At 49.4% G+C, this 20,219-nt stretch overlaps 7 protein-coding genes across 7 annotated transcripts; 3 read left to right on the top strand and 4 right to left on the bottom strand.

The window, feature by feature from the left end:
- Positions 1-70: 70 nt before the first annotated feature.
- On the bottom strand, positions 71-4,917 carry GGI43DRAFT_154178 (SNF2 family N-terminal domain-containing protein). Its single transcript, XM_083199468.1, has 3 exons — positions 4,515-4,917; positions 434-4,426; positions 71-369 (listed from the first exon to the last, which is right to left on the bottom strand). Exons 1-3 carry the CDS (start codon positions 4,605-4,607, stop codon positions 169-171), a joined length of 4,287 nt encoding a protein of 1,428 aa, XP_083065032.1. The 5' UTR covers positions 4,608-4,917; the 3' UTR covers positions 71-168.
- Positions 4,918-5,708: 791 nt separating this feature from the next.
- Positions 5,709-8,091, bottom strand: GGI43DRAFT_154196 (WD40-repeat-containing domain protein). The gene has a single exon (XM_083199469.1). It carries the CDS (start codon positions 7,738-7,740, stop codon positions 5,989-5,991), a length of 1,752 nt encoding a protein of 583 aa, XP_083065031.1. The 5' UTR covers positions 7,741-8,091; the 3' UTR covers positions 5,709-5,988.
- A 3,097-nt stretch (positions 8,092-11,188) lies between these two features.
- Positions 11,189-12,873, top strand: GGI43DRAFT_393509 (Swr1p complex component Swc5). The gene is made up of 2 exons (XM_083204675.1): positions 11,189-11,974; positions 12,041-12,873. Exons 1-2 carry the CDS (start codon positions 11,652-11,654, stop codon positions 12,681-12,683), a joined length of 966 nt encoding a protein of 321 aa, XP_083065030.1. The 5' UTR covers positions 11,189-11,651; the 3' UTR covers positions 12,684-12,873.
- A 2,251-nt stretch (positions 12,874-15,124) lies between these two features.
- On the top strand, positions 15,125-16,503 carry GGI43DRAFT_153828 (uncharacterized protein). Its single transcript, XM_083199460.1, has one exon. It carries the CDS (start codon positions 15,562-15,564, stop codon positions 16,366-16,368), a length of 807 nt encoding a protein of 268 aa, XP_083065029.1. The 5' UTR covers positions 15,125-15,561; the 3' UTR covers positions 16,369-16,503.
- GGI43DRAFT_153948 (ubiquitin-2 like Rad60 SUMO-like-domain-containing protein) lies at positions 16,504-18,598 on the bottom strand. The gene is made up of 2 exons (XM_083199465.1): positions 17,843-18,598; positions 16,504-17,785 (listed from the first exon to the last, which is right to left on the bottom strand). Exons 1-2 carry the CDS (start codon positions 18,220-18,222, stop codon positions 16,639-16,641), a joined length of 1,527 nt encoding a protein of 508 aa, XP_083065028.1. The 5' UTR covers positions 18,223-18,598; the 3' UTR covers positions 16,504-16,638.
- Positions 18,599-18,651: 53 nt separating this feature from the next.
- On the top strand, positions 18,652-19,150 carry GGI43DRAFT_393503 (U4/U6-U5 snRNP complex subunit LSM6). Its single transcript, XM_083204674.1, has 3 exons — positions 18,652-18,813; positions 18,909-19,022; positions 19,084-19,150. The coding sequence occupies exons 1-3, from the start codon at positions 18,702-18,704 to the stop codon at positions 19,107-19,109; spliced, it is 252 nt and encodes an 83-aa protein (XP_083065027.1). The 5' UTR covers positions 18,652-18,701; the 3' UTR covers positions 19,110-19,150.
- A 77-nt stretch (positions 19,151-19,227) lies between these two features.
- Positions 19,228-20,164, bottom strand: GGI43DRAFT_379569 (S-adenosyl-L-methionine-dependent methyltransferase; the record flags this gene model as incomplete). Its single annotated transcript, XM_083202862.1, has 3 exons — positions 19,228-19,613; positions 19,669-19,754; positions 19,803-20,164. The coding sequence occupies 3 exons, from the start codon at positions 20,162-20,164 to the stop codon at positions 19,228-19,230; spliced, it is 834 nt and encodes a 277-aa protein (XP_083065026.1).
- Between the last annotated feature and the right edge of the window lie 55 nt (positions 20,165-20,219).

The following is a 20,219-nucleotide window of genomic DNA, read 5'->3' as shown; positions in this document are numbered from 1 at the left end:
TGGAAGATATTCTTCCTCCTACTGCCGTCAATTTTTTTTTTCTCTTTATAAATTATATTCCCGCTGGCAAGCACGTAAACCCCCAATTTCGTCGTAAGTGGACACGTCACTCTTCTCAGTCATAAAGAGAAAGAGGAATGTGCATCGTCAATCTCGTTCTCTCTTCGCTCAGTCTTCATCGCTTTGGGCGGCAGATCGTGCCCCGTTGGCTTCCCGCGCCGCGCTAGAGATGATCTTGATGCGTGTCCCGCTTGGCTGGGGAGTGCTTCCGTTGCCTGAAGGCGCTGCTGATCCTGCTTTGCCGGGTTCTAGATCAAGAAGCTCCGGGTGCGCCTCCAGCTCCTCTTGGTATTTCTTCGTAAAGAATTCCTATTTCAATGAATTAGTACATGCTGCTATAAATGTCCGTCTCTTCTTATTCTTTTCAACTTACATCCATCGTCTTCGCATCCTGGTACAGGATACTGCCGTCTTCATTATATGTTTGACAGTTGCGTATCAGCAAGTCAAAGTCTTTGCGGAGGTCGCTCAAGGAGTTGTACTCTTCCTTCTTGATACGCGTCTGTATGTGATTCATGCAAATGGGGTTTTGGATAATCACATAGTAGTCGGCATACTCGCGTTTAGGAGGCAGCTTGACAAATGGCCCAATAATGAGACGCTTGCCGGCATCGGATTCATCGTCCTCGGCAGGGGGTTCAATATCGTCCACTTCCAAGTTCATCAGGCTGTCGTATAATGCTCGCAAACTCTTTTGAAGCACCTCTCGTTGCTGAGATCCCACCCGAGAATCGCTGTGGGCAGCAGACTTGGTAGGTCGACCCTGAGGGCCACGTCGCTTCTTAGCAGGAGGCTCATCTTCCACTTCTTCTGCCTTCCGCTTCTCGTTCTTGCTTCCGGGTTTGCGACCTCTCTTCTTGGGCGTCTCCAATTCCTCTGTGCTGGCGCGACTGACGGAAGGCGAGTTGTCCGAGCCCAACTGGGATACTCTCTTGAGCCTGTTGGCCTCTCTCTTATCCTTACGTGCCTGTTTACGGGCTGCCGCCGCCTCTGGAGAATCCTCGTCGTCGTCCACCGCCATCAACCACTGCTCTTCTGTCAAGCCATCGTCATACTTCACCTTGGTACGCTCACGAGCACCGCGACCAAGGATAATCTCTTCAGTGTCATCCTCAATGGGGTTGCCTTCATTGAGATAGATATCAGGCAATTCGTCTTCGCCCATGAGTCGAGGTTTTCCTTTGGGGCCACCATAGATAGACTCCTTCTGTCGCTCTTCGTCAAGCTTCTGGAAGGTGACGAGTTCGTCATCATTACGGGCAAGTAACATGTTGAGCTCTTCGTCTTCCATCTCTTCTTGCTCACCAGACTCAGCCATATCGGCGGTTTCCAGGAGAGTTCGAAGCATAGCATCACGATCTGTCTCGGAAGATTTGTTATCAAAACGACCTGCTTGGATGACCTTGCCGTCCATATCTAGCTTGAACCGAGCACGTTCCAAAATCTTCTCCTCGACGGAATTAGAGCTAATCAGACGCAGAATTCGTACTTCGTTCTTCTGACCGATACGATGGGCACGATCCTGTGCCTGCAAATCCTGGTGAGGATTCCAGTCAGAGTCATAAATAATGACAGTGTCTGCCGTCTGCAAGTTGAGACCCAAACCACCAGCACGAGTAGATAGCAAGAATAGGAAATAATCTGAGTTGGGTGCATTAAAGTCTCTCAGGAGATCAGATCGCTCATCAGATTTAGTCGTACCGTCCAAACGCAGATACTTGTAGCTTCGGTAACGAAGGTAGTCTTCCATGATATCCATAATCGCCGTCATCTGGAAGAACATCAAGACTCGATGGCCAGTTGCCTTGTACTTGGGCAGAATTCGGTCTAGCAGCTCGAATTTACCTGCCGTTCTCCAAAGAAGATCATTGCTAATGTTGAGGGGGTTCATGACATTCTCAACCACGTCAAAGACAAACGGGTGATTGCAGAGCTTTCGCAGCTGCATAATCATGTTGCTCAAACCACGAGCACCAGTCTTGCCGCCCTTGCCATCGCTGACAACCAGCTTGTTGTGGGTAACCATCTGCTTGTAGAGCTTGGACTGCAGCGCGGAAAACTTGCACTTGATGACCTTTTCGGTCTTGTCGGGCAAGTCTTTCTCGACGTCCTTCTTCAAACGACGCAGAAGGAAGGGCCGCAAGACCTTGTGCAGACGTCGAATGACGAGAATCTGTTCTTCTTCAGTGAGTTCCATCTTGTCTTGACCACCAGTGTTGGCAAAAGGAGTGTTGAACCACTCGTCAAATGTCTTGACTGATTTGAAAATATTTGGCAAGACAAAGTTGAGCATGGCCCACAGCTCAGACAGATTGTTCTGAAGAGGAGTACCGGTGAGAATAAGTCGGAAACGGGTGTTGTAGTACTGCTGAATAGTTGCGCTGAGCTTCGACTGCGTGTTCTTCATACGGTGACCTTCATCGATAATCATGTGGAACCACTTGATCTTGCTGAGGATGGGTCGATCTTTGATAATGTACTCGTAGGTAGTCAAAAGAACCTGGAAACGTCCCTGGCGAATCTTCTCTTGCTGTAGCTTACGGGTATTGGGGGGACCCTTGTAAACGACACGAGACACAGACGGGGCCCACTTTTCGAATTCGAGGTTCCAGTTGGTCAGGGTACTTAGAGGGACAATAACCAAGTAGGGTCCGCTCTGCTGCTTCTGCTCAATCAGGTAGGTAATCAGACTAATGGTCTGGATCGTCTTTCCGAGACCCATTTCATCTGCAAGGATACCGTTAAGGTTGTTATTATATAGTGAAATCATCCACTGCAGACCCTTGATCTGGTATTCCTTCAGCGTGCCTCCAACAAGAATGCTTGCTTGCTGGGTAACCTCTTCGCGGATGCGATGGGCCACAGCGTAGTAGTCAATCTTCTTGCCGCTATCTTCCTCGTCGATTTCACTCTCTTCTTCAATAAACTCGCCTGCATCTGTACCGTATGTCTCGGCAGCTTGGCGCTGTTGAGCCTTGACTGATGACGCAAGCTGGTGCAAGAAACCGTCAGTCTGCTTGAGCAGATGCGTAATACGGGTATCCTTGGCCTGGTCAAGCAGTTTGAGATAGGCTTCTTCGTCGTTAGCCTTAAGAGCCTGCAGACGCTGCTTCGCAGTTCTCTCAATGCGCTTCTGCTCTTCCTTCTCAATATTGAAATGGTGAGAGTACATGAGCCTGCTGAGCTTGTGTGACTTGTTCTTCTGAGCTGCCGCAGTCTCGGTGATCTCGGCACGGTGGTTATAGATGGCTCGAAGGAAGTCGTTGTGCTTCTTCTTTTCGCGATTCTCGCGAGCATCACGCTGCTGCTTCTCGAGCTTCTCGGTAATGCGAGCTTCCCGGACATTCTGCTTCTTCATACGACGGTAGTTTGTCCGGTTGGTTGTCATTGCCAGATTATCGTAGTGCATCATCTGGCGAGCAATCTTCTCGCGAAGAGCTCGCTGTTTGGCATACAAGGCCAGGCTTTTCATTTCGATGACGGCCTTGACCTTTACAGAGTCATCAACTTCGACGTTCTCTTTGGTCGTATCCCAGTGAGCGATGTTTGCGGGCAGATTCTTCAGCTCTGAGTATCGCTGACTCATGCGGTTGAAGACAACAACTTCTCTCTCGTAACGCAGATGATCAAAGTCAATGCCGGTTGGGAAGACGCCAGGAATAAACCAACGATTCTTCCGTTGCGCATGGTCGAAATATTTGATAGAGGATCGAATCATACTGCTGCCATATGGTGACTTTACGGTCTTGTATGTATGAGGCTTGGGGAGAGAGAGTGCGTCATCCTGGGCGGCAGCATCAACACCATTGGGTGTAGGCTTTGCAGCATCCGAACCAGGTTGAGGAGTCTTTGTTGCAGCGGGAGTTTGCGCGGAGGTTGTGACAGCTGCTTGGCGCTGCTGACGCTGCTGGAAAATTGCTTGCTGTAGCTGCACGGAAATCCCTGCATTTTTGCCGAGAAGCTTGAAGGCATGAATTTGTTGTCTAAGTAGACCAAGCTGCTTCTGTGTAAAGTGACCTGATGATGAATTCGAATTCGGCTGTGCAGGAGTATTCGGGGCAGTGGTAGCAGATGCATTAGGCGCAGCAGCCACCGCTCCCATCGCGTTTTGTGGAGTAGCAACCTGGGTCGTCTGAGGCGCGCCCTGTTGCGGTCGTTGGACACCATTGACAGTTCCATTGACTCCGTTGGCATTGCCGTTCTGGAGGGCCTGGGCATTCTGCTGCATCTGCTGCTGGGCCTGGATGTACTGCTGCTGATTCCGTCGCATGTTGTGTTGCTGTTGGAAGTTGAGCAGGAATTGCGATGCCTTCATATACTCGGGATCGTTTGGCGGGACGCCCGATTCTTTCATTTGCTTAAGTTTCTATGCAGAGTTATAACGTCAGCTACATATATCGGACAGGATACAAGCAACGCGAGATAAGCATTGCAACACGCGTAAGGGTGCGTACTCGAAAGACCTCTTCGGCCTGCTGTTTAGTCGCCCCGGCAGGCATTGGCGCGCCCGGGTGCTGCACGGGGGGCGGGATCTGTACTGAAGCCATGGTTGCGTTTGGCAATGGCGTTGGACCAAAACGTTGAAACTATCGACTCCCCAATATGTATCTCGATATAAATCCACCTATAAACAGTGCATAGCGAGGAGCGAGTGTCTGGAAGTCGTGCCCGGTGGGTGCGAGGCGAGGCTTTTTTTCAGTTTGTGTTGTTGCTGTTGCAACTCGGTGCGAGACGTGAAGTAATATCAAGAGTGACGAGAAGAGAAAAAAAAAGTTGGTGGAAGAGTGGCGCGTCAAAACTGCACAAGGCACATAAAACAAGAACGGGAGAAAAAAAGTAATAATGCGCGGCAAGTTGGCGTCGTCGAGACGAAAAGTCACCAGAGGTGAAGCCGCTGGTTGGGCAAAGACAGAGTCGAGGTGAGTCGAGTCGAGGTGTAGAAGCGAAACTTGACAGCTTCAGCCTTGCGACAGAGCCGTGGACGCGGACGTGGGGGATCTCGAGGCTTGCAGAAAAGATTCAACCCCGAAGGGGGCTGCGAAGGCGAAGCAGAAAAAAAAATCCTGCCCAGGGGATGGCGCGGCGCGTCGGATCGGGTGCCGCAGGCGTGAGCGGCGTGCAAAATCGCGTGAAACACGAGGTTTGCGAGGATTGGAGATGAACGCCGATGGTTTGCGAGGGGACCTGGCGATTTTGGGGATGCGCGCGCTGGCCGGTTGATGATGGGGAGTGGTTGAAGACACAACTGACAAGATTCGGCGTGATGGCTGGTGCGGTTCTGGCTCGGCGGGTCTCAGTACATTTCAGCACGGCTCCTGCGCACGCCTCAGGCTGGCACGGCAAAGGAAGAGAATTTGCGTCGAATTAGGTCTAGGGTGGCTTTGGAGGTCACGTGAAGCGATACTTTGCACTTTGTACTCTGTACCCGGTACCTCCCTCTCTGACTAAGCCCCACATTTTCTGCCTGGGACCTCGTCTTGAGAGCAAAACAGCAGCAGTAGCTCGCCGAGGCTGCTATAAAGCCTCTAATATCTAATAATATCTAGCAGTATCTAGTACCTGTTGTAGGAATACAGTCAGATGCTCCTCAGCCTTTCGGCAGTACCTGGCAGTACCTACTACACCTACCAAACACTCGTTCAAAGAAGTCATCATTACCGCGTTTTTTATCTTCATATGGTATATGGTAGCAGCCGGAGCAGCTGCGTCTCGAATACTGGTCGACTTTTCATCGATATTCGTCCTTGTAGCTAGATAGAAACGGCAATACAATGCGAAGGCGTAGTCTCGAGCTAGAGTGCTGATGTCGTTGTTACGATCGATTTGCCCAAAACCAATGCTAGACGAGGCTCGAAGAGGTAGCTGTGTGATCGCAGTCCATTTCGTTTTGATCCATCTCTTCCTCTTCTCGTCGGCACATTTTTCACTTTATCGCTTTGCACGCTTCTTGTCTGGCCCTTCCTCTTCGTCGTCGCTGAGCTCGGCATACTGCGTCTGCGGCTGTGTCTTACTCCAAGCCTTCGTGAACATGGGGTCGCTCTGGGCCTTGTCAGCATACTTCAACAATGCTTCACGCGGATCCTCGTGCAGCATCTTGGCCAGAGGAATGTTCTGCGCAATGTGCTTCTCGTCTGGTTGGCTTTTCTGAAAGGGCGTCTGGAGCGGGACTTCGGGTCGTCGAGGGTCTTTCGATTTGCCTGTGCCCGTGACTCCGGCTTTGCGCCCACCGCCCATCGCGCCGGGGACAACAATGGAATCGCCCGATATGCCGACGTTTTGGTCCATTGTAAACTCAGGGTTGTCGTCAATATGACGTTTCTTCGGCGCTCGCGACATGACCTCTACGGCACCGCGGGTAGACATAGTCGGGTTGTACAAGACGTGTGTCTCGGCGTTCGCTGAGCCTGTAACAATCTGGTTAATCTTAGGATGCCAATCCACAGCAATCAAAGCTGAACCCGGCGTAATTGGAGTGACGTGTTCCGGCTGAAGATTGCCCGGGTTCAGGATGTGGAGATGGCCCGTGGCTGAGCCGGTGATGATGCTGGTCGAGTTTGGTGCGTATCGAATGTTGCTAGTTGGATAGCTATCCGAAGTCGATATATGCGACACCGTGACGAGGGGTTTGTTGAATTTTCGAGTATCCCATAGTTTGATTAAATCGTCGCCGCCTCTCGTAACCACCATGCGGCCATCGGAGGAGATGTCGATGCCGCTTGTCCAGGTCTGGGGCTTGTGCGCCTCCTTGATCTCGCCCGCCGGTCTCGTAAATGGCCCGTTGCCGCCATACATTACCAGCGAGCCGTCGAGGGCAGCGCTGACCAGCACATTGCTTCCTTGAGCAGACACTTTCCAGGCGACAGCAGTCATTTTGGTGCGCCCAGCAGAGCCGGCGGCCTTTGACTTGAAGACAATGACGTCCTTTTGTGAGCGTTTATTGTTAATGTCCCAGATTCGCAGAGTGCTGTCAGTTCCTGCTGTAACACAGAGGTTTTTATCTGTGGGATGCCAGGTGCCAGTTGTAATCTCGGAGATGTGTCCCTTTGTGTTGTGCATATCCCGAAGATACATGTCTCCCTTCACAAACTCTGTCAAGATATCTCCATCTCGTGACATAATTCTCGCCTGTGGATGGGCGCATACGCATAGAAATGCTCCACCTGACAGCGGGTTGAATTCAATAAGGTGAATGGGGTGGGCCTCTGCGCTGGCAGCAGTTCTCTTGGACACAAAAGGGTCAACGCTGCGAAATGCGCGAAGTGTCGTCGGCGTCATCGAGGCGAAGTCGTGGAGTTTGACAGTACAGTCGAGGGAGGCAGAGGCCAATCGGCCACCGGCAGGGTCTAGAGAGACCGTAGTGACGGCGCGCTCGTGCGTCTTCAAAACAAGTTCATGCGATACTGGAAATTCGTCTTCGTCGTCAGATTCATCTGAATCGTCGCTATCGTCGTCGTCGTCGCTCGAGTCGCCCTTCCCCTTGGACTCCTGTGCCTGTGTCCTATCGCCATCTTTGGTGCCAGTCGCTGACGGCTTATCTACTACTCTCCGGCTGCGGTCGATTTGGGCTGCAATATCAGCCTCCTTCGACTTCTTTCCGAAGGAGGCAGGCAGAAACGCTCTCATGGGATCATCTTCAGCGAGTTCGGGGCCCTCGATTTCGTACTCGTCGTCGCTGGCCATGGCGAAAAACAGGAAGAAGAGGGTGGAAGAGGGCAGACAAGCCGCCTGATATGGAGAGCGAGAAAAAGAGGAGAGAGAAACGGGAGGGTTTGTAGGTGGGAGGGGAGACGGGAGCCAGGAATTTCACAGTGGCAGGGGAATGACGGAAGCGCCACCCACGATGCAAGTGCAAAATGCAGCACGGAGCCGACCAGGTTTGGTGGGAACCTTGGCGCCTAACTCGCTGCTTGTCTGTCTGTCGGGTTCCAATAACCTAAATCAGCACAAAACCCAGCCAGTCAAATTACTGTTTCCCTTTTCTCTTCCCCAGAAATATCGTTTCTTCTCTTTCTGCTTTTGGCGGTTCCCGCTGCTGCAATCTGTTCTGTTTGTGCTCCGTAGATCAGACAACTCGGCACAATTTGAGGGGGAGCCTAAAAAAAAGCATCCATGCCATGTCACGATTCAGTAGACGATGGTCCGCGTGGCACACTATCACGAACCAATTCGATCCTCGGAGCCACCGTAATTAAAATCGCTGGCGGGCGAGGAGAGCCATGGCTGGGATCCGCCAAAAAGCAAATTTCGAGAAGCAGAACCTACATCCCCTGCAAAGTATAAATAAACTATCGAGTTGTTATAAAACGCCCAAAACTCCAAATGCAATACGCGATAGCATGGCTTCAAGTTAGGCAGTTTGGTAACACGCTGAATAGTTGCGGTGAGCTCTTTGCTTGCTATAGATCCATGTCTTGGACTGAGACAGGCCTCTTAGTATGTCGCGCCGTTGCATCTCCAGAGTTACCCGCAAGCGATCGTACCCATGCATCTCCCTATTCCCCCTACGCAAGGTCACGAGCGCATGGCCGCTCAATAAGAAAGCTTTGAATGCATTCCACAGAGAATTAAGCTACAACATACACCAATCATCCATGAAGGATGGCAGGAAAATAGCTCACGTACCCCCATTTCCTAGGGCCAGCTGAAGAGTCGTCCTCTTGCTTAGCTGGCTGCCAGATGTAAATTCAATAACAGTATTTGGCTTTCAACGTGAAAGGTTAATTTACTTGGAATTTCTGGCATGCAGAGAAAAGCTAATAGGTGGATTAAACCGAAACGAAACGGCATATCATAAGCCCCTTTGGTGCCTATTTTGATTGTACGTGGGCTTAACTCGAAAAATACTCACGGATCTAGTCTAGAGGCTTGACGTACCCTACAAGCGACACGAAGCTGGGGCTGGTTGGCTAACAATGCTTTTCATGGCCAGCATAGATAGAAATTATAATATGACATGAATATGAATATTTTGCTGTAATACAATTGAATGTTATATACGCGCGGCGGCGATTTGTATAAATTTACTTATAATAACCTTTTACTCTTGCTTTTTATCTTAAATAGCTTACACTCTCTATTTTACCAATGCCTTGGAGTATGAATCACTAAATATAACAATATCCATAATTAAGCAACTTCATAATACCTTATATTATTCTCATACCCAGTGTTTGCCATGTGATCAAGCTTGGGCTGCTTTTCGGGCTTAGAAGATATAGCATCGGCAGGGAATGTGCCTCTGGGGAAACGACTCGTTCGAGTGATCTGATTACTAAGAGGTAGGAAATTCACATCATTCGTTGTCACCAGATCAATCTCTATACTCAACCTCCATCTCTGCCTTGCCGCTCTAAGAAGTTATTAGGCAGATATGGCGGGGCAAAAAAAAAAAAAAAAAACGCGGCGATACCAATCTATATGTATGATTAGCCGATAAAGGAGCTCAGCATTGATGAACATGTGTATTGGAGTATCATTAATGCAGTGACTTGTATAAGGCGAGTTGCTTGTCATTGGTCGTATACTAGTCCAAGTAGTCGAATTGCTTTACGATCACCCCCCAAAAAATATGAACGCTCTGTGTTGTGACAAGCTCCTTCGTATTATGCCTGATGACCTCTATCTCTGCATTGTACAACGTTTTGTGAAATTGACGCAGGACACGCAGATACAAATCGCCAAAGTCCGATTGACCAGCAGTTCATGTCCCCCTTTTTGACCATCCCAGGCGTGAAGCGCCATTTCCAGCCTCCATGGGCAGTTCCCCCCATATGCCCATGTAGAACCGCCATTCTCGTCCTGTGAACTGAGCGATAGGGGATGATTCGAATTCGAAATGATATCGGACAACGTTCGTCGGTAACTGCGGACCTTTGTGGTCAATGGAACAAAGAAACGGACGGGCTTTCGGTTTATCAACACTCCTGTCAGATATGATATCGAATCCTAGGTGACTTGAGACGCCTTGTTGGCACATCCAAATAATCCCCCAGATAATGCAACAGCAGCACACGGAGTGTGTACCGGCCTTGTTCAAAAAAAGTGCAGCAGCGATATAAGATTACCTAGGTAGGTAGGTAGACAGCAATGCTCGCTTGCTTGGCTTGGGCATGGCACTTCTCGAATCTGTAGCAAAGGCGCTGATGCTATATGCACACGGGCCTGCCTTTCTGCCGCTTACCGCCACACTTTTTCGCGTAATGTTAAGCAAGTGTCGTCAAATAGATTAAGTGTAGTCAGCAGTAAAGGGGAATACGTATGTCGATAGTATGAAGACTTGTTATTCTTCTCTTTTTTCATCTGCTTGATGGGATGTATTTCTCATCTTCGCAGCTCTTCTTGGCCCAAACTGGTCGGTCATGACGCTTCCTACCATGCTCGTGAATAGATTTATCCTCGCCTTCCTCATGTCATGACTGCCTCAGGTCGTTCACGCCGTGTACCGCGTTCAATATACTCGCGCCTGCTTTTCCGTTAGTTCTTGCTGTTTTCCCGCGGCGTAATTCTCGCCTAGCAGATTTTATTGCAAATACGTACTCTATTGTATAAATATCCGTTCTTTTCCTCTCCTCTCTTATACTTCTTTCTCCTCTTCTTCTTCGGTATAGTAGTATTGCCAAGACTACTGAGTCTAACCGGCTCATCACGGATGTTCAAGGTAGGGGGTTGACATTGCCAAGGCCCTGCGTGAGGCGACTAACACCTTGGGATGATCAGCTAGTCTGGTAAGTACTACGGCACAATTTATGATTTGTTTTCTCGTGCCCCTGGTATTACACTTCCTCCAGGTGGCACTTTTTTTTTTATTGCATTCGGCGGCTTGTCCGTTGATGCGAAGAAGAAAACATGCTGGCTTTGCCTCTTTTTGTCCTTGTCTCTTTTCGTCATTCTCATCGCCCTCCTCCTTGTTTGTTTTGTCGATGGGCGCACGACCGGTCCACTAGTCATTCATCGATGCGCAGGGACCACGATGGCGGTTTGTACTAGGTGTTTCCTGTGTGATGTGATATGGTCATGATGTAGTGGCAGGCTTGAGACGGATGTGGTAAAGGAGTTGGGGCGGATGTGGTGGTCTGGATAGAGGGAAAGAAGAGGGGGGGGGGGGGGGGGATTTTATTCTATTTGTAGCCAGGATTTACGCGTCAATATGATCCATTAAACCATCAGATGCGCGCGGTGAAATAATCAAGTATGTATTGCCCCGCCGCCATAAAAGTATAACCTGTTTGCATACCTATTCTCTGCACATGCCTCCAAAACTCTAGATTGCGCCTTGGCACCAATTTACTACGCAGGAACATCTACTCATCACAATCTTTGGAACAAGGATTGAATAAAATTTCTAGGGGCTCCAAACATCCCGCTGCTTGGACGCATCTCACCTCCCGCATCTGTTTATAACTTGCGCATCTGACTCAATTGTTGCGCGATTGGATCATGCGTGCTTCTTATTTCTCTGCTAAAAAGATAGGCAGTACGTCATTGGCCCCACACCGAAAGACAAGATTCACCGAACGTAGCCTCACCGGCGCGTCTACGCGATCACCTTGAAACATCCCACCATCAGTTTGCTCCCTCACCAGATTCACGCAATGCCGCCGGAGCGCACAATTGACGAAGATGAAGAATACGAGTCTTCTCAAGATTCCGACTTTGCTCCTGATGATGTGCCCGACGCTGCATCCAGCTCTTCGGATTCAGAAGATGGCGACGACGATAAGACTGCGAGAAAACGCCAACGGCCGGTGAAAGATGCGAGCGCCGAAGGAGTAGGAGAACCAGATAACTCGGGCGACGAGGCGATAATAGAAAAAGGCAAAAAAAGGCAGAAAAGAGCCAAAGCCAAGGGCGAAGCTGTAGATGACGAAGGTGGTGAGGGTGGCTTGATCAAGACAAGAAGTCAACGTGCCGCTGAGTATGCTTTAAGCTCTCCCATTATGGATACAAAAAGCTACACCGGACGTGACTAACAAAAGTATAGGAAGGAGGAACGCAAGTATGCCGCGAGTAGGGGGCCTGTGACGGTCGATATCGATGCAATTTGGGCAGAGATGAAAGCTGGAGGCTCCTCAGCATCAGGACCACCAGAAAACGCAGAAGATATGGCCATAGACGAAAGCGAGAAGACAGTCGCAGATGAGAAGCGCGATTCAAAAGAGGATGAGTCCTCAATGATCCGCATAAAGCGAACCTACAATTTTGCCGGCCGGGTCCATACCGAAGAAAAGCTCGTCCCTCGCGATTCAGCAGAAGCGAAGCTCTATCTAGCCTCTCAGGAGGGAGAAGCACCGCCAGACGCACTGCTAACTAAACGACTTACAAAAAAGGCTTTCCGGTCCACCTTCGAACCCATTATAGAGGGCACAACAAGCCGTACAGATCTTAACCTGGGACTAGCGGCCAGAATGAAGGCGGCCAACGAAGCACAGGCGAAGAAGCTCAACACGGTGGAGAAGAGTCGCATGGACTGGGCTGGCTTTGTGGACAAGGAGGGCATCAAGGACGAGCTGGAGCTGGCTGGCAAGTCCAAGGACTCGTATGCCTCACGGCAAGACTTTTTGGCGAGAAGCGAGGCCCTCAGAGACAGCGAGGCTCAGAGAGCAAGGGTAGCAGGACGGTCGTAAACTGGCTAGAGGCGTTGGCGTTTGGAATGATACCATGGGTTGGAGTTACAATATGCAACATAAAAAGCAGCAATGCGAGAATTTGGTCTCGTAAATAGAATTTATACACTTACAGTATATCAAAGTATTCTGCCTCCCATCGATTTGACCTATATCATGTTGGATTTCGCAAAGAGATTCCTCTATGACCTACTTTCTATGAAGGCCATTTAATTGGCCATCCACGCCTGGTACGATATTAGCTCATTAGATCGCCCCCTGACTGAAGCATCGGCATCTGAAAGATATTCACCATGCACCGTTGCCAGCCGCCGAGAGGGTATCAGCTGTCTGGCAGCTGCCTTTGACAACAAACAGAAGATCAGATGAAGTCGCTGCCCAGCAACAGACCACGGAAACAAGGGGAAAGGAATAGAAAGTCAGAATTTCCAAAGAAAAACAGAAATAAATTCTCACCTGCACCTCATCCGACTTCCCACTTCCAACACTCTCAACCTCGCACCACACAATGCTTCACAATTCGAGTGCGCGACAGATCCGGGTTCGATTCCCGGTTCGACTATGACTTTTGCTTTTTGCCATTCTGGACGAATGTCCGCCATGTTTGGCTGCTTATATATCGCTGAGAAGTTTCGCAGCGTTATTTTCTTTTTATAGCTACGCCAAGGTGTATTCCTCTTACTGTATCGCCATATGGTTGACGGGCAGAGAGTTCACTGACGGTCGTCACTTCAGATGGCTTACTCTGGACAGGACCTGCTTTTACAACAGTGTCGTGAGAATCACAGCTCTATCTCTCTGTTAGATGGATCTCTATCTCCCGCTCTTTTTGTTCTACATGTCCCGCCTTCATCTACTTTCAAATAAGATCGATTCCCCTCCAGCTTTTCCTGTTGTGCATCTCGATCTACCTTTGAACCTGGCCTATTTCTCTTCAGCCACTCCTGTTGTTCGTTTTGATCTATCTTTGAACCAAGCCATTTCTCTTCAGCTACTCCTATTGTTTTATACTTGCATTAATCAAGTCGTCCTGCGGTAAGTTCCTTTTTGCAGTTACCTTATACCTTATGCTCACTAACAAGGTAATATATATTCATCTAATACAAAGCAGAGTCACTCTTCCCCTGCTCCATTTATAACACGGGCGAATAAACGTCAACGACAAGAGGCTGATCTTCATCACGATACACAGAATTATATTTCGCCTGGCCACGAGAATTCGTCTACAACACTCAGCCACAAGAGCCCATCTACTTCATTTTACACTACAGGTCCCTTTTTCTCCTCTGGTCATGAGAGCCCGTCTACTTCATTCTACAACACAGTCCTTTTCTCACACTGAGCACCAAGAACCCCCCCACTACATCTAGCGATAACAATCCCCTCATGTACGGCGATGAAAGTGTTTTTATTACATCTTACAATAAGTTCTTTTACTGAGCCCATCACTGAAAATTCCTCTGCCACATCTGGAGACAAGGGCACTGTCACCGCACCTGGCGATGGTAGTCTACTTACTACACTAACAATTATTCGAATGAGGCCATAGCCGTGGCAACCCCAAAAATTCATTCCAACTGCTCCACAGAGTGCCGCTGAAGTAGAAGTGGTAGAAATAGTAGAAGCAGTAGAAGCGATAAAAGTAATAAAGCATACATTAGGTGCTGCATAGTATGCAATGCGATCTTCTTTTATGACATAGGGATAAATGGCTTCTGAGGAGACACGACCTGGTCCCTCCGACTATGATAACGGGATTCCAGTATAGTTACAGAATCTTACTGCTGACTCGCTGTTCTTGTATAAAGAGGTTTTTAATGTTTTGAGCAGTGCTTTTGCATCCACTTGAAGGGACTTTGGTGTTGCATTATAGTAGAAGTAGTAGAAGTAGTAGAAGTAGTAGAAGTAGTAGAAGTAGTAGAAGTAGTAGAAGTAGTAGAAGTAGTAGAAGTAGTAGAAGTAGTAGAAGCAATAGAAGCAGTAGAAGCAATAGAAGCAGTAGAAGCAGTAGAAGCAGTAGAAGCAGTAGAAGCAGTAGAAGCAGTAGAAGCAGTAGAAGCAGTAGAAGCAGTAGAAGCAATAGAAGCAGTAGAAGCAGTAGAAGCAGTAGAAGCAGTAGAAGCAGTAGAAGCAGTAGAAGCAGTAGAGGCAGTAGAAGCAGTAGAAGCAGTAGAAGCAGTAGAAGCAGTAGAGGCAGTAGAAGCAGTAGAGGCAGTAGAGGATAATTGAAGTAGGTAGTAAAATAACTGTGTGCATAATAATAGACTTCAAATATTATTCTAGAATCTATTCCTACTGGTACAGAAATAACGTGCCCACTGCAAACACCAGATCTGTGTAATAGAGAATATTCAATGTATCACGGTTTACGCGGTTCTTTTTTTGGTCCTACTTGGCCAGTTTGCCCAGCAAACAGCATGCTACCGTACGACATATTTACTCGCCACTCGCACAATGAATCAATCAGACACTGATGTCGTGGTACAATAGGCTCTTACTTAATATTCGAAGATTTGACGGCGGCTCATTCCAAGACAAGTTCATACATTGACTTGAGACATATGACGATGTTGTATGTTGATCCGCACGAGCGCTCATATAAGCCAACAGCCACTCGCACCCGAATCGAAGGGAAGGGTGGCAATGGGATGATTCCTGGAAGGTGCTACTCCGAATGCTCCCTTCCCGGATATCACCAGACACAAAGATAAACATTCCCTAGGTTCGCTTGGAAAAATCTATGTACAAGCACGGCATGCAGAGTAGAAAAGGGCTGCGAGGACGCAAACGTCCTTAGCTTTGATCATCACCACTCAACCCTAGAAAACATATTATAGCACGTTGAACTATCTATCCTATTAGCCAATCATCAGTTACAATGGCCTATAAAACCATCTTTGCCCTCCTAACCGCCCTCACTACGTCCATCCTGGCCCGTCCACCAGACGTCACCTTTCTCTGCAACGAAATGCCCGAAATCTGCACCAACATGTGCTGGGCCGTTCGCTGCGCTCAGCCCTCCTTCTCGCAAGCCTTTACCCTCGAGCCCGGCAGCTACGGGCCTGGTCCCCAAAATGAGACCATCGCCATCTCGGCAAGCTGCCGTATCAACAATCTGTGCGGTAACCTCCACGGCCTCAACAAGACGGGCCATCGTGATCATCCTTATAGCGCTTGCAACGCCTACCCGTTTTCCATCTCCACAGAGGGAAGTCCTCTTCCTCCTACGATTTCTACCACTTCCCAAGTCTCAAGATGTGTTCCTGAAGAGGAACAATGCGAGCAACGCACCCAGCTTGAACTCCTTGCACAGCGACTACAGAAGCAGCAGCAGAATGGCAAGCAACAAGGCCTACGTCAACTCTCCATCAACTTTGGCAACCCTGGAGGCATCAAGTACTGTAGCAACGATCCCTGCGTCAATGATGGATTCGAAGTCCAAAACAGCTCTGTCAGCAGGCGATCCGAGGCGCCTTTGTTCAAGTACTACAAGACAAAGTCTGGCATAACAATAGCTTCGCTCGACGACATTGACATGCCGTCTGTTATTACTCGTCGTGTGGGTAGTGGCGAATCGATCCCTGCTGGATTTCGCACTTGGTTTGAGCAGTCGCGCGAGGTGACGGTACACATGGTGGAGGATGCCATCACGCAGCGTCTATCCGCCCAACCATTCGTGGCGTGAGAATATGTAGCAGAGGGCGGGCCAGATCATAGGACAAGTTAGTATTTTGATGCAACGTCTTCTTTTGGGTTCAGGGTGGATGAGAGAAATGAATAAAAAGTGTTTCCTATGCTAGATTCGTAACGACTCAAAATTTGACTCCAATAATGATTGTCCCTGGGGTATCTCGGCTTTCCCAACGCTTCATTTTCAAAAGAATAAACGCCCATATCCAGTATCAAGTGCTTCAAGCCAAAATATCCACCTTGCTCCTGCCGCTGATACCATCGCCTATTTGATATGCACCTCCAATGTGTCCATGTCGTTGATATCTACATCTTCCATAGTCTGATGTTCCTCTAGTCGGTCGCCATCAAACCATATGCCCACGTCCTTGCTCGATGGGATATTCCTCTGGGTCCGGAATCCAACAATTAGCGTCTCGACCGTAGTTTCTAACCGTACAGTCAACTTGACTGCTTCCATATCTTTGGACTTGAGCACGACGCGTAGTTTGATCGACTCTTTTGCCTGCTGCTCTTGCGTCGATTCTTCGTCTGGTAGCTCCCCAGCCTCTCTCTTCATACGCAGCTCTTCTTCGAGTTCCATCTCCTGGAAGCCTTCTGTCGTCCATGCCTCAAAGACCACCTTTGTTCGTCCGTCTTGCAGACCTCCCTTGGCATATTCATCGGCGATGATTTTGCCGTCGCCTTGCGGCCGGATCCCCAGGCCAAGCAGTGAAGAATACGTATACACCTTCTTTCGCTGCCACGTCAAGATGACATCTTCGGCTGAAGCAATTGGTAGCTCCACTTGCTTATTCCTTTCTTGAAGTGCAAACCAACTATCGCGTATCAGGCGAATAGGTCTGTCAAACTGATACTTCATAATGGCAACTTTGGTGCCGGGAATGTTGGACCTGACCAAAATATCAGCTGCCGCATCCTTCTTGGCGGCCTTGTCGGAATCCATCTGCATCATGTCTTTGTTGCGAGCGCGTTGTTCCTCTGCCTTGCGAACATAGTCGGCGAATTCGTCGTCGTCATCATCTTCAATCTCTGTCACCGCTTGAGGTTTTGGGGTAACAGATAGTGACCCAGCGTCAACCACTCCTGAGCTAACGATTTCAAGACTATCTTCTCGTTGTCCGGACTCGAATGCATCCGTGCCGTCGTTACCGCCATCGAAATTTGGATCAGAATCAGAGTCAGAGTCGAGTGATATTATCTGTGCCTCGATCGGCGTGACAGGCTGCTTCTTGGGACGTTTGCTAGGGGTGGCAGTATTGGAATCTGGTAGCGTTGACTGTGACGGAGAGTCGTTGAACGGGTCGTCATCCAAAGGCTCTACAGCTGGTCGCTGCCGCTTGGATGATCTTGAACCTTGTTCCGAATCACCCCTCGAGCGTTTCGAAGAAGGGGGGGTTGCTAGGTTCCTGCTGGGGGATTGTTAGCAGCTGAAGACATCGTTGGCGGATAGCAGCGGCGTAACCCACCTGACGCTGTCTTCGTCCATTGTCAGAGATTCGTCCGCCGGGGTCGCCTGAGTCGCCTCGGCGGTAACTGGCAAAGATGAAAGACCATCCTCGTCTGAATCCAAGAGCTGCTTTGCAGCTGTATCAGAAAGGCGACGCTCTTCCGCTTGCTTCTGCTTCTTTCTCAGCTTTCGCTGTCTCTCGGCGGCCACGATGGATTCCATTTCCCTGGACTGGCGAAACAAGCCGAGGCCATCGTCATCCTCATCGTCGCCTCCTTCCTTGCGTTTGCCATCCTTTACAGAAACATCAGGCTCCAATACTGGGACCGCCTTGCGCAAGGCGGTTGGTTTAAACGGGAGCTTCTTCTTGGCTGGCGCAGCGGCTGCTCCATCACCCATGGCGATGATCTGCTTGGGACGACCTGGTCGCCGTGACCAGATCCAAAAATCGGCGACGAAGCCTACAAAAGAGACAATCGAAGCTCCAAAAAAGAGATGTGAAGCTGGCAGGATTGCTGCCCAGCGCGGCGCACAAAGAGATAGAAGTACAATGTATCTTTTGAAGCAATAAGGGTATGACGATCGCTTCGGCAGCTCCAATAAATACTGTGATGCGCGCGCCGCTGTTTACCTTTATAGCGCCCAATTGACAATTTCGGGGACTTGTTAGGGGCATTCACAGGCGCGGTGCACCGCTAATTAGAGCTGCTAACTGCTATGGTGGGGTTACAGTGCGAACCGAGGCGCATTCCTTTCAGCCGCCTATCTGAGGAAAAGTACCTTTTTGGGTTATCTTATCAAGCCTTCGCCGCAGGCCAAACTTCCCCACGACAAAAGCAGGCCGCCTAACGTTGCTTAAACTACCACACCACAACGTCATGGAGAACGGCGGCATCTCACAGGGCGAGGGCAAGGACCCGTCCAGCTTCCTCAGCGATATTATTGGCAACTCTGTCATTGTCAAGCTCAATTCCGGCGTCGTTTACAAGGGTGAGTTCTGGCTCCAAGGGGAGGTGGCTCAACACGTTTGGTTGAGGCCAACTCTCGTGAAAGCTTACGGCGATCTGACTTGGTGCGATTCACAGGAGAACTGCAATCTGTGGATGGATACATGAACATTGCGCTGGAGAAGACGGTGGAATATGTCAACGGTGCGAAGCGGAGGGAGTATGGCGATACCTTTGTGCGAGGCAACAATGGTGAGTGAAAGGGAATCTGAGTGCCCTCTATGAAGTGAGATGAGCTAACTTTTTGAGACAGTCATGTATATTTCAGCGGACTCATAATTGATACACAAGGAAATTCTAATTATTTGCAACGGGCTTTACTCTTTCAGCTTTACAGCATCTTTATTGCGCATTTGATTCATGATATTGCTACTGATAAGGTACTACAAGGTCATCCTCACAGCTTCCTACTCCATGCCAAAAGCGTCACCCCATGCACACCTATCTCGCCTTTCTCATTCACCTCGCCATTCTTCTCATTCACCTCCTCATCAAACTTCGCCTTGAATGAAGCCTTGACCTCGCCCTCCAAAGTGTACACATGGCTGAGCGTGTGCACCCGGTTCCACACCGCATCCTTCTCCAGCCAGACCGCCCACGGGACCTTTTCCTCTCCAATCGGTGTCGAAAACAGGGGCTTTTCCAACTTGGCTTGACGGTCGAAAACCAGTGGCCATTTGAGGTGACGGAACCGCGGGGGGCCAAAGTCAGGGAGGCCAAAGATGCGGGCGTTCAATGCCTCTGCCCATTTGCTGCTGGCTGGCCACGATGCTGGCTTGTTATCTGTGCATACGGATGTCAACATTGTGCCATCAGCGTGAAAACCAATTGGACTTACAGTCTTCCACATTCCAAATCATCCCCAGAGTGCCTCCTGGCTTGAGCACTCGATGAATCTCTGCCAATGAAGCCTCAGTCGCAAACCTTTATCTGATTAGTAGTCTTCATGATTTCCTTTTTTGAAAGTCTTACCAGTGAAATGCCTGAGCAATCACAATCCCATCCGCCCACCCATCCTCAACATCCATCTTCTCAGCAGTCCCCTCCTTCGCTGTCACGCCTCTCAGCCCCTTCTCAATCAGCGTCTCCCTCATAGACTCCGTAGGCTCCACCGCTAGGATCTCATACTCTTCCGGCCGAGCTGCCAGCAGCTCAGTAAACTTGCCCGTACCGGCCGCCAGGTCAATAATTCTTGCCTTGGACTTGCCCGCCACGCCGAGATGAGTCAGAAGGCTCTGGACAGCTTCGGCAGGGTACGAGGGCCGGTGCGTGTCGTAGGCCTTGGCGTCTTTGAAGCCGGTGGACGAGGCCTGTAGAAATTCTGCCGACGCCATTTTTATTTGCAATACTGAATGGAATTTTTACGATATTTCACACAGAATAGTAAGT

Source organism: Trichoderma evansii, assembly GCF_050947405.1.
Source record: "Trichoderma evansii strain SZMC 28006 chromosome Unknown GGI43scaffold_2, whole genome shotgun sequence".
NCBI lineage: Eukaryota > Fungi > Ascomycota > Sordariomycetes > Hypocreales > Hypocreaceae > Trichoderma > Trichoderma evansii.
Note: the sequence above shows the minus strand (reverse complement) of the source record. Positions and strands in the feature narration are given on the sequence as shown.